Source organism: Aulonocara stuartgranti (genome assembly GCF_965226115.1).
Source record: "Aulonocara stuartgranti genome assembly, chromosome: 11".
Classification (NCBI taxonomy): domain Eukaryota; kingdom Metazoa; phylum Chordata; class Actinopteri; order Cichliformes; family Cichlidae; genus Aulonocara; species Aulonocara stuartgranti.
In genome coordinates, this window is record NC_138947.1 from 15920909 (window position 1) to 15933009 (window position 12101).

Genomic DNA, 12101 nt, shown 5'->3' on the forward strand with positions numbered 1-12101 from the left:
GCACCCACCAACCTTTCTCTCTCTCACACACACAGTCACAGATTTCTGGTTCTTCATTCTGGTTGTAACTTCCTGGTGATTTCATCTTTTGTCTACAGCTCAGGCCACTGCAGCCTTCCAGACGAGATACTCAGATATATTCCCCACCAAGGTGTGCCTGCAGCTGAAGATCAGGGAGGTGCGGCAGAAGATCATGCAGACAGCTGCTCCTTCCGACATCTCTATTTTAGGCGGCTCAGACTCAGCCGGCTCCATCGCTGGACCTTCTGGGTCTCAGTCAGGGGAAGGATCTTTGAGAGCGGGTGGAGACCCACAGGATGAAGACATGGAACACGGGACAGAAGCGAGCCCGGAGGATCCTCGTGATTCACATGATTCTTCTAGATGAGGGGAGCCGGCGAGTTCAATTGACCCAACCGGTGTCTGTGTGCCACCTCCCCCTATGCACTTTTCCTTATCAATAGTCTCCACTCTGCTCTTGCCAGATCACGATTTCTTCCCATCATCGGCATTCGAATTCTGAGAGTGAGAGACATTTGTATGCAATGTCGGGACCTATTTTTTTTAATAATCTGTGACCATTGTACCAAAAAATAAACAAAAAATTTAAAAAGAACATCTTAAAAACCAGTGGCACAAAAACCACCACACATACACCCTGGAAAACTTTGAATTCTCACACTTGAATTAGCACTCTGTATTAACCCACCTTGGAGAAAGCTCCCATTGATGCCAGTAAACGAAGGACCATTGTGTACAGCTGCACTCATTTGCCTTGAAGAAGAAAGTCTTCCCGTTTTGGAGGGAGAAACACGCTCAACCCTTTCTGAGACAGTGAAAAGCGGGCGGTTTTAAGAGAAGACGTCGTAGGGTTTGATATTTGTTTTGTTTTTAATAGTTTTAGAGGAGTAAAAGCAGTTCAGTACCTGCTCGAGGAACAAACCTGTACCTAGTGACTAACTGTTGTGAGCTCGTCTTTGTTTTTCTGCTGACATTCGGGGGCTGGGCCCTCAACAGCCAGAATTGATTTGAATTTGACAAGTTGTTGCAGTGGACCTGGAAAAGTTCTTGTGGGGGGGGGTCCACTCATATGTAGACCTTCAGGAGAGGCCTACTGGGAGTGACTGAAAAACTGACTGAAATTTAAGTGGACTTCTGGCAGTGCCATCATTCCTGCAGTTACCTGACTGGCCTCCTCCCTCCTCGCGACTGACCCTAGCACATGCCAGCGGGTAGGGACGAGCATTCCTGTGCCTCTCATTCGCTAGCCATTGAAGGAAGGAATGTCAGAGTCATCGGGCACATCCAGGCTCTTACTCGTAGGACCTCGATCCTCTGTTGCCAAGCAGTTTTATTACCGTTTTGTTTTGGGGGTTTTTTTTTTTAAAGTAATTTGATTTGTATTTAACATTGTCATATTCACTTTGTTGTTGTACTATTCCTATGGTTACTATTATTATTATTATTATTATTACTACTACTACTCATATCATTGCAGTGAATCCCTGTCCTTAGTTCTTTTTATCATTGCGGGCAGATGTTTCCTTTCTTTCTGTTTTTTTGTTTTTATATACTTTTGGAGGCAGGTGAGAGATGCTGCTCCACACCTGTACAGTTCCTCCGTTGTAGTCTTCCCTTGGCTGGCGTCTCACCTCAGCAAGGACCTGCGGTGCAGTTAATCTTTTTTCTTTTATTCTTTTATTATTCGTTTTAACAGAGACAGACCTGACGTGGACCTTTATATTCATTCAGCAGTAATAAGCCGTATGGTTTTTAGACAACCCACACCCACCCCTCCAGCAATGCCTCTCTGTCCCTCGATAAGTTTGACTCTATAGCCTCAACGTACATCTCCTTCCTCCACCCCTTTCCTCCCCTCCTTCCTCCCTTTGTCACTTTATTGCTCTTTCTAGACCTCCCTTTTTTAGGCCGGGCGGAGAGAAACCCGGGGGAAGTGACGGGAGGGTGACAAATCAAAGAGCGCTGGGTGGATATAATACTGGTTGTGTCTTTGTGCAAGACTTGGTTGTGTTGTAAATAATTACTGTAGAGTCAGTAGACTCGTTATATTATTGATAAGGAAAACTGTCATTGAACATAAGTTGACTTTTAAGGCACCATTACTGAAGGTAAAACACATGAAATGGGAAAAAAAGCAACTATAATAAATATGGCTATTAATGTTTTTGTGTTTTACTCCTTGTTTTGCTGTTCCAGTATGCAGGAGAGGAATTTATATAAATTAAGTTTGTATCTGTATCTTTCAGTATGCAAATAAAAATAGGTGTTCAATTAAAGTGATTTTATTGCTGGCATTGTGAAAAGTGGGGTTTTATGGACGATAGATCAGTGGCAGATTAAAGGAAAAACTCAAAGGCACAGTTTTAAGACCATAAACCTTTTTTTCAGCAGGGTTTAAGACTGGGTGTAAACTGTCTGGGAACCAAACATGGTGAGGTGCTGGATGACCTTATACCTTTAGCAGGACAACAGTGCTGCTTAGGATGGAGCTTCAAAGTCTCAAACTCCACAGGAGGGATGGAGCGCCAGATTTGCAACATATATTCCCTCATTTGTTGTTTTTATCATGGAAGTGTTCAAATCAGTCATCTTTAAGGTTTTCCTGCACAGAGTAAGGATTCAGGCGAGGTGGTTTGAACTTCTAACTCCCTAACTATGTGATGATATTCATTTTCCAAGTGGGAGAAGGCCCTGGGCTAGATCCAGGACATGCTGGCGAGTTTTTAAGTGCTGTCAAACTCTCTGAGCACCAAGCTTCTCCTTCATACCTTTCCTTGACCTTATTTGTCATCGAGATTGAGCTGGAGGAGGTGGCTGGGGAGAGGGAGGTGTAGGTATCCCTAATTAGACTGCTCCCGCTGTGACAGGACCTGGATAACCATCAGAAGATGAATGAATGAATGAATGAATGGGGAGAAAAAATGTTGCAGCCAGAGCCACAGGAAAACCAGCAGAGTTGTAATAAAGTAAATGTTTTTAAACCTGTTTATTTGAGAATATTCCACTTTTTTTTGTCAGATTGCTGTTGAACGCAACTCATGCAAAGACACCTCAGCCTGTTTCATTGCAGGTTATTATGAACAACTTCAGAGACCCAAAACATGTCAGTGAAAAACCCAAATCAGAGCCACGAGATCTCCTGGCTGTCCACGCTCTATTTGCTCTTAAATTTCTCCCACCAACGATGTGAGAAGAGCGGGCGAGGTGAAGGGGATTTCCCTAAAATATGTGTGCCACAATGGCATCGTAAACTTTTGTTATGACCCAACTACCGCTGTACTTATGATGTACTTTATATTTTAGGGGTACTTTTAATTGCACATTTGATCATCTTAAAAATAAATAATGGACTGGCTGTTTGAAGAGACCACCTCCCATCGTGGTTTGTAAATTCCATTTCCCTTGTTCTGGGTCACAGGCAGGAGGACGGAGAAGAGGAGTCGCAGATTAGAAAAATGGGGAATGTGATGAACACTTATGATCTTAAAAAAAAAGATTTATTAACAAGCTGACCAAACATTTAAACAGAGGAAAACAAAATCACATCCAAATGATGAAATATACCATTAATAATACAAATACGATCTGTGGCACAACCAGTAGTCCTTATTCATCACCAACAGCAAATCCTTTATTTCAGTGAACATCGTTTCATTAGATTTTAATGCCGAGCCATCTCAGAGGTCACTAAAAGAGGGGAGGAGGCGTACTTTGGTCTGTTTGCCAAAACTATTTCATCTCTTGTTTAAGCACTCTTATCTAGTCGTTCATTAGCTGGTTTCAGTACTCAAGTCTCCTCCTCACAGTAGTCGATTAGTCTTTAAGTCACAATTAGCACTCGTGAAAGCTTTTAAAGGTAAACTTATTTTTTGGTGATTCAGAGGAGCTGCAGTCCGTCCACGGCGACCGTGTCCATGGCGAGTCCGTTCTCCAAAGCTGTGTGATAAATCTCCAGGGCCTGCTCCAGGGGCAGCACTGCTCCCTCGCTGGTCTCAATGATGGCGATCGTCTCCCCGAATTCATTACACATGATGGTTGGTGCCTGTGAGGAGGGAAATTTGAAATATCAATATAGACTGACCTCAACATGTGAACCTTTACCTGTGTTAAAAAGCATAAAAACAGGCCTCATCTAAACCAGATTAAAATTTAAGATTAAAACAGATTAAAAAGGGGGGAAATCATCTCTTACCTGCTGTAGATCAGAGGACTGGATCTGGATGACCTGAGGCTGCCCGTTGGATACTTCCACGGCCGAAGCGTCCACCACGGCCACGGCAGAACTGACCTCCAGGGCAGCTTGAGCAGCGGCCTCCTCGTCCAGCCTCTGCTGCCTCACGTGGGTCTTTTTGTGGTTCCTCAGGTTAGAGAAGGTCTTGAAGGCTTTGCCACACAGGGGGCACACGTGCGGCCGCTCGCCTGTGTGCGTTCGACGGTGCTCTGCCAGGTGCATGCTCTGGATGAAACCCTTTCCGCAGATCTCGCAGCGGAACGGCCTTTCACCCGAATGCGTGCGCAGGTGTTCTCGCAGGTGCGTGTTCTGACGGAAGCGCTTTCCGCACACTTGGCAGGGGAACGGACGTTCACCTGTGTGGACCCGCTGGTGAAGCGCCACTCCGGAGGACGACACAAACAGTTTGCCACAGAGGGGACACTGGTGAGCTTTGGGCCTCTTCCCCGGGGTGCACCGTGGCCGCCCAGGCCCCAAGGTGAAGTGGCTCAGCCTGTGAAGTCGTAGATTGGCGGGAGAATTGAGCTTCTTCCCACAAACGTTGCAATCCAGGCTCCCTCTCACATGGCTGGATGAATCCCCGGACTCGGACGTTGAGGTGGAGGGCTCCGAAGTCAGATCTTTCCCTGCATCTGCTTGGCTGCCATTCTCTTTGCCCTCCTCTGACTCTTTAGCTGCCTGGACCAGCCCGGGGTGCTCCTGCAGGCAGTGGCTTTCTCGCTGCCTATTGGTCAGGAAGCCAGCCTCACAGTGAAAACAGGGAAAAGGTGCTGGAGATCCCGGATGCTGTGTGAAGCGATGTGCTGCCAACTTAGTGGGCCAGCGGAAAGTGGCGGGACAGTCTGGGCAGCTCAGCGTGGCTGCGCTCGAGTGAAGCAGGCTGTGCTGACGGAGGTTAGACGACTGCGAGAAGGAGCGGTGGCAGACGTCGCAGCGGTACGGCCGCACGCCCGAGTGGATGAGGTTGTGCCTCGTCAGGTTGGCAAGAGATGAGAAGGTTTTGCCGCAGTCCGAGCACTGGAAGGGCCTCTCGCCGGTATGCGTGCGTATGTGGTTTCGCACGTGGATCTGCTTCTTAAAAGACTTTCCACACATGCCGCACACAAAGCTGCGCTCGGGAACGTGGGATTTGCGTCGGTGTTGTACGAGCTGCAGTTGCGAGGTGAATGTTTTAGGGCACGAACGACAGGAAAAGGACCCCTTTTCCGATGGTGTAGCCGAGGCAACGTCTGCTTCGTCCATGGGGCTACAGGACACCGCCACACCCGCGTCACCCCCGGCAGCAGGCTCTGTAGCGGAGCCATCTTTCACCTGCTGCACATAATCAAGTTTTTCTTCACATGGCTCAGACACCTCCATGCTGTTTTCCCCCACCTTCTTCTCATCTTCACGTCTTTCTGCTTTGCTCTGAGGGCTTTGTCTAGTATCTCCCAATTTTACCGTGTCTTCCTCAGTGAGAGGAGCCAGCAGGTCTATTTTTGCCTCATCATTGGGGAAATACTTCTTCATTCTTGCTCTTTGTAGGATGGCAAGAGCAGAGGCAGACGCTCGTCTCGGAGCCGAGACCTAGAGAAGACAACAGGCACGCGTCAGATTGAAAAGTTGTTTTAACTTGGAAGTTTGTGGAGACAATAGGAAGGTGGTGTGCTGATTTTACTACCGCAGGGACAGGGATGGATGCTCCAGATGTGTCACGGTTGAGGTGGATTCGACGGTGGTAGAGATACTTGGTCATGTTAGTGAAGGTTTTATTGCAGAAATTACACTTATGAAGGGGGTCTGCAGTGTGGGACTTCCTACAAGAAATCAGGAGAAGGAGATAGAAATAACTAGATCTTAAAAAGTGTCTGGTCTCTTTCCAGAAATCATGAAAATAAACAAATAAATACACAAACCTTTGTGTTAGTTCCATGTAGGAACCATTTCCTTTCTACTATTTGCTTCTACCAACTAAAGAAATGAAGAGCGAGTTGAAGAAGACATCACTAACGCTTAGATCCTGTCACAAGCGTGAGGCTCTAGTCACAAGGTCATGAATGCTGTCTTTGTATAGACACAAAGTACTTCTATACAAAGCTCCCAGTTTTTTAAAGAGCAGTTAACCAATAAATGATCATCTTCAGAGAAATGGTTTATTCAAACTCATCTCAGTACAGAAACAATGTTAGTGAAGGTTACAAATGATCATCTTGACAGTGGACTCATCTCTGAGCTTGTCCTGCTAGACCTAAGTGCAGTGTTCGATACTGTTGACCATAATATTTTATTACAGAGATTAGATCGTGCTGATAAGATTTCAATTTGTTCATGTAAATTGGCAGTCCTCCTCAACAACTGAGATTAATTATGGAGTTCCAGAGGGTTCAGTGCTAGGTCCAATTTTATTAACATACATCCTTCCCTTGGGCAGTACTATTAGAAGGCATAGATAGCCAGCTTTAACTTATTTTTCATGGATAGATAAACTGCAGGAATGTCTCAAAGACGTAAAGACCTGGCTGACGTCTAATCTCCTGCTTCTAAATTCAGATAAAACTGAGGTTATCGTACTCGGCCTTCTCTTGGCCCCCAATAACACTGAAGAATGTTGCATTTATTCTTGACCAAACAAATATGCAGCACTGCTTTCTTCCATTTGTACAATATCTCTAAAGTTACAAATATCCTGTCTCAGAATGGTGCTCAAAAATGAGTTCACGCATTTATTACTTCCAGGCTGGACTACTGTAATTCTTTATTATCAGGATGTCCAAAAAACTCCCTGAAAAGCCTTCAGCTAATCCAAAATGCTGCAGTGAGAGTACTGACAAGGACTAGAAAGAGAGAGCATATTTCTCCCCTACTGGCTTCTCTTCATTGGCTTCCTGTTAAATCCAGAATTGAATTTAAAGTCTTGCTCCTCACATACAAGGTCTTAAATAATCAGGCCCCATCTTATCTGAATGACCTTGTAGTACCGTATCACCCTATTAGAGCACTTCGCTCTCGCACTGCAGCCTTACTTTTTGTTCCTGGAGTGTTTAAAAGTAGAATGGGAGGGAGAGCCTTCAGTTTTCAGGCCCCTCTTCTGTGGAACCAGCTTCCAGTTTGGATTCGGGAGACAGACACTATCTCTACTTTTAAGATTATAGGCTTAAAACTTTCCTTTTTGCTAAAGCATATAGTTAGGGCTGGATCAGGTGACCCAGAATCCTCCCTTAGTTATGCTGCAATAGGCGTAGGCTGCTGGGGGATTCCCATGATGCACTGAGTATTTCTTCTTCAGTCACCTTTCTCACTATGTGTTAATAGACCTCTCTGCAGTGAATCATACTTGTTATTAATCTCTGTCTCTCTTCCACAGCATGTCTTTTGTCCTGTCTTCTTCCTCTCTGCCCAACCGGTCGCAGCAGATGCCGGCCCCCGAGCCCGATTCTCCCGGGGGTTTCTTCCTGTTAAAAGGGAGTTTTTCCTTCCCACTGTCGCCAAAGTACTTGCTCATAGGGGGGTCATATGATTGTTGGGGGTTTCTCTGTATGTATTATTGTAGGGTCTACCTTACAATATAAAGCGCCATGAGGCGACTGTTGTTGTGATTTGGCGCTATATAAATAAAACTGAACTGATAAAGTATATAGTTTGGCCTGGTTTAGGTAACCCTGAGTCCTCCCTTAGTTATGCTGCAGTTTATGATCCAGCAGTGGTAGTCGATCTGCAGTCTGGGAATGGCCTGTATACCTGCAGTGAGCTCTATTGTCAGATGGAGGCAGTTTATAAAATATGTGGTACAACCAGCCTTGAGGTAACTGCTGCTGTGAACTGGTGCTATATAATTAAACCTGAGTTGAATTTAAAGTGCTCACAACTAGGTTTGTGAAATTTTTCATGGGTTGTGAGAAGATATGCGAGGTTAATCAGAAGCCATACATTTCCATTCTATTCAAGAAAAAGGCAGAAAATTTCTGGGAAGTTCACCTCTCCATAATTCAGACTGACAAACAGCGCTACAGGTCAGAGACAAAACATTTGATTTTGGGGTGAAAGGTTTTTTGTCTGCCTTGGTGTTACCAAGCACTCACCTGTGCATGATCAGAGTCATCTCGGTGGTGTAGCCGTTGCCACAGTCCACACAAAGATATCGGGCCACGCCAGAGTGCGTGCGCATGTGCGTCTGCAGTGATGTGGCCTTCTTGAATACCTTCCCACACTCCGGACATTCGTGTGTTCCCTGTTCATGCACGCGCTTGTGAGCGGCCAGCCGGTTGACTGAGGTGAAAGTTCGGTTACAGAGCTCACACTGTTGGGGTTTAGCCCACACAGCAGTTTTTTTCTCTGCTCCTCTGATGCGTATGTCATCCACCTTCTCGGTCATCTCCTCCCTCCATCGCACCTCCTCAATGCCACTCATGACCCCTGGCTCGCCGCTCTCTTTGTCCTGGCCCAGGAAGTGATCTCCCTGGTGTTGGAGGAAGTCCTCCGGTGTCTGGAAGAGAAGGGAGCACTCTGAGCATTCGTACGGGTGGATTACCACCACCTCTGTTGGCTCCTGCTGCTGGCTGTCAGGGTGGACACCTGGAGCCAGCCTCAACTCCAGTCTCTGGATGCCATTCTCCAGCTTTACTGAGGAGCTGTGGCCCACAGAGGGTAACAGAGCGGGCAGCTTGGAGCGCCGGCGACCAGGAGTGGTGGAGCTATCTGCCAGAGCTTGAGCTGTCAGGATCTGTAGGTGCATAGTGGCAGATCCTGGAGTCGGAGTTACAGGAGGCAGCAGAGAGGAGCGGGAGGGTGCAGCAGGTTTAGATGCAGAATGGTGTTTCCTCTGCTGTTGTTGCTGCTGCTGATGAGCGAGCACCTGCAAAACACACGGAAATGTTCAGAGAAAAAATTCAAAACAATTCCCACACCTGTGTGTCGTCTCAGGGTTTAAATCAAAGTACCTGAGCCAAGATTTCTCCAGCCTGCTGCTCACTCAACACGTAGTTCTGCACGTTGGTCAGTGGAGTGACGGTGCCGTCCGGCTGTAACATGTACTCCTGTTGCAAGGCAACAAAAACATGAATTTCTGAATTAAAAGCATCAAATGCACCACAAAATAAACAAAATTGACATTTTCTCCTTTCCTAAGTTCCTCTAATTATTAAATATTTGATATATTTTTGCAGATTGGATGTCTTGAGGCTTGACACAAGAACAGCAGAACTAGAACTACGGTCACAGGAACACACTGTGCTCAGACGTTCACATACATTCATCATGGATGTGAATGTCATGGTGGTTTCTGGCTTCTAATGATTTCTTTGAACTGTTCCGTTTCAGGGGTGGAATGACTTTAAAATCATATACATGTATGTTGTGCAAACTTAAATGCCCCTCATCAAGTCGCACTTCAACCAGATGTTTTTGGTTTTTCCATCATCGAGCGTCTGGCTGGATATTTGACCACTCTTCTTGGTTGGCTTCCTAGCACAGACCTGGCTTTTAAACTTAGTCAACAAATTTCCAATAGGACTGAGGTCAGATCTTTGGGAAAACCATTCCAGAAGTTAGCCTGCTTTATCAATTTAAAGCCAGTTTTGAAGTGTGTTTGGGATCATTGTCCTATTGGAAAACCCAACTGCATCCAAGTTTCAAAGTCTAGCTGTTGGCTTTAGGTGAAGTTAAAAGAATTTGGAGGTAGTCCTCCTCCTTCAATATTCCATCCCCTTTGTGAAATGTTCCAGTACCAGTGGCAACTAAACAACCCCAGAGCATGATGCTACCGCCACCACCATGCTTGACAGTTGGCCTCACCATTACACCTCCAAACACACCCGGCCAAACACTTCAACTTTTGTCTTGTATTTGTAATAAGTATTTGGCTTGTCCATGTGGGCATCTGCAAACTTCATGGTTCCTGGGTTATTCCTGAACATCCTGACCAAATTTATCTAATGAAGGTGACAGTTTGGGAAATACCTCTAACTTATTTTATTATCTCAATCATCAGCACCAGAGTCTTTACCAGGATTGTCTGAAAGCCTGACAAAAGGAAATCCTGGCACAACCCACCCGCCCCACCCAAACAAACAAACAAAAAAACATAACCCCAATAACCCATTCACATTACACCATCTGTGGGACCAGCCTGGAGGGGAACCACATTGGTTCTTTTGTTTAATTATACATATTTGAGACATTAACAAATGGAACTACACCTGCCATACTAATGAGTAGAACACCAATTAATATTTTAACACTGTGTCACAGTGTGCTTTGGCTCTCTTACTGTGGTCTCGGTGTTACTGTGTGTGCTGCTCCTGCTGTGGGTCCGCCGGTGCTCCAGCCAGGTCTCAGGTGAGTCAAACAGAGCCAGGCAGTCAAGACACTGGTACTGCACAGGTCCCGCCACCTGGGCCTCTGATCCAGCTTCCTCCGCCTCCATAACCTCACACAGCTCTATACAATGGTCATAAACAAAGGTGGTTAGTGATGTCTTAAAGTAGCCATGTAAGTGAAGCACCAATATCCTAACACTCCAGTTTTTCATACATGATCAAAAACACAAATAAATCTCATACCTTGTTGCTCCACCTCAATTCCAACCTCTCTCATGTGCATCTCCTGATGCTGCAACAGCTCCTCTGGGTTCATGAGGAGGCTCCCACACTCCAGACACTGGTACTGCTGACTCTGGCCCACCTCTGGGACACCGTGGATGGTCATGGCCTCCGTTACCTCACCCTCCCCTTCTCCTTCTTGGCCCATGTGGATCTGCTGATGGACCAGCACATCCTCCAGGGTGTTGAAGAGCTGGTGGCACTCGCTGCACATATACTGGTGCTCCACATACACTCCCTCCGCTTCCTCCTGTTGCTGCTGCTCAGCCATTATAGCAATGAGTTTGGGACAAGTGAGGCAGTAGCGAGTCCTACACTGAAACTTCACCTGTAGGAAACAAAATGTAAAACGAGAAAAGCCATAAACGTCTTATAATAAGGGATTTTCATTTTTACTTTTAATCTTTCGTGTAAACAAACAAACAAACAAACAGTAATACTCGTACACATATTAGGGAGAAAAGCCGGTTTCAAACAAGGCAATTTTCAGTCGTCAACCAAAATCAGGGCCTCTATCACAACACCAGGATCTTTTACGCTATATAAACTAACAAATCCCTGTCTGATATCCTCACAAATGTGATCCATATCAGTGTTTGCCGCGTGTGATGGCATATGGAGAGCTGTTGGCGGCGCTCCCTCCGATATTGCAGACCTGTTTCTCGGCACCGCGGTTTCCTGATGCCAGCTGCCCGCTTCGTCGGGCGGTCCGTCAGGCGGCGCTACCCACTTTTCCCCGAAGCTCTCCGGCTTCAACGGCCGGGCCCTTCTTCCCCCTTACCTCTCATTTACTCTCGTTGGACAATCCCTCGTGTAGTCATCACTCTTGGTCCACACGGCCTTTTGATTAATTTTTTTGTTAGGCTCTTCTCACCGTGGGTAATACTGAAATTAAAAAACTAACAAGCGTCCGCGGGAATTAACATTACAAAGCGTGTAATGAAACGTTTGCCCGCCGATCGCCTCCATTCTTGTGATACTTCGCCCCGCCCAATGCGGTAGCGTTATCATTTTAGACCCTGTGATTGGACAGGTTGATTGTCAATTACAAACTGCGATTGTTTCCCGGGGATTGTAGTTTTTTCAAAGTAGAAATACTTGTTTTTGTTTGGTTTTTGAGTACTTTCAACTTGTATTATTATTATTTTACTAAATCACTAAGTCTTGGTTTACTGGTTTATTTATGGTAACTATTTTTAAAAATATTACTCTTATTAAACACGTACACACGATTAACTCCAGCTTCAAGAGCATAATTGATTCTGTTAATATGG

The 12101-nt window shown here is 45.7% G+C and overlaps 2 protein-coding genes across 8 annotated transcripts in view; one reads left to right on the forward strand and one right to left on the reverse strand.

Annotated features, from left to right (window-relative positions):
* Window positions 1–2185, forward strand: part of cicb (capicua transcriptional repressor b) — a 45804-nt gene extending 43619 nt beyond the window's left edge. For all 7 annotated transcript variants that reach the window (XM_082550545.1, XM_082550544.1, XM_082550546.1 and 4 more), the window contains one exon: window positions 99–2185. In XM_082550545.1, the coding sequence (XP_082406671.1) occupies window positions 99–388 (290 nt within the window). In that variant the 3' untranslated portion in view covers window positions 389–2185. The remainder of the gene's footprint in view (window positions 1–98) is intronic.
* A 1311-nt stretch (window positions 2186–3496) lies between these two features.
* On the reverse strand, window positions 3497–11848 carry znf526 (zinc finger protein 526). Its single transcript, XM_082550550.1, has 8 exons — window positions 11609–11848; window positions 10789–11155; window positions 10497–10666; window positions 9169–9264; window positions 8311–9083; window positions 5913–6048; window positions 4214–5818; window positions 3497–4063 (listed from the first exon to the last, which is right to left on the reverse strand). Exons 2-8 carry the CDS (start codon window positions 11096–11098, stop codon window positions 3899–3901), a joined length of 3255 nt encoding a protein of 1084 aa, XP_082406676.1. The 5' UTR covers window positions 11099–11155; window positions 11609–11848; the 3' UTR covers window positions 3497–3898.
* Between the last annotated feature and the right edge of the window lie 253 nt (window positions 11849–12101).

What these genes read in the sequence shown, in the direction of transcription:
- znf526 (XM_082550550.1), bottom strand. Translation starts at nt 11,098, where the DNA reads ATGGCTGAGCAGCAGCAACAGGAGGAAGCGGAGGGAGTGTATGTGGAG. An exon ending in AATTGAGGTGGAGCAACAAG is followed by an intron (nt 10,667 to 10,788) that starts GTATGAGATTTA and finishes ACCATTGTATAG; the next exon opens with AGCTGTGTGAGGTTATGGAG. An exon ending in CATCCATCCCTGTCCCTGCG is followed by an intron (nt 5,819 to 5,912) that starts GTAGTAAAATCA and finishes TGTCTTCTCTAG; the next exon opens with GTCTCGGCTCCGAGACGAGC.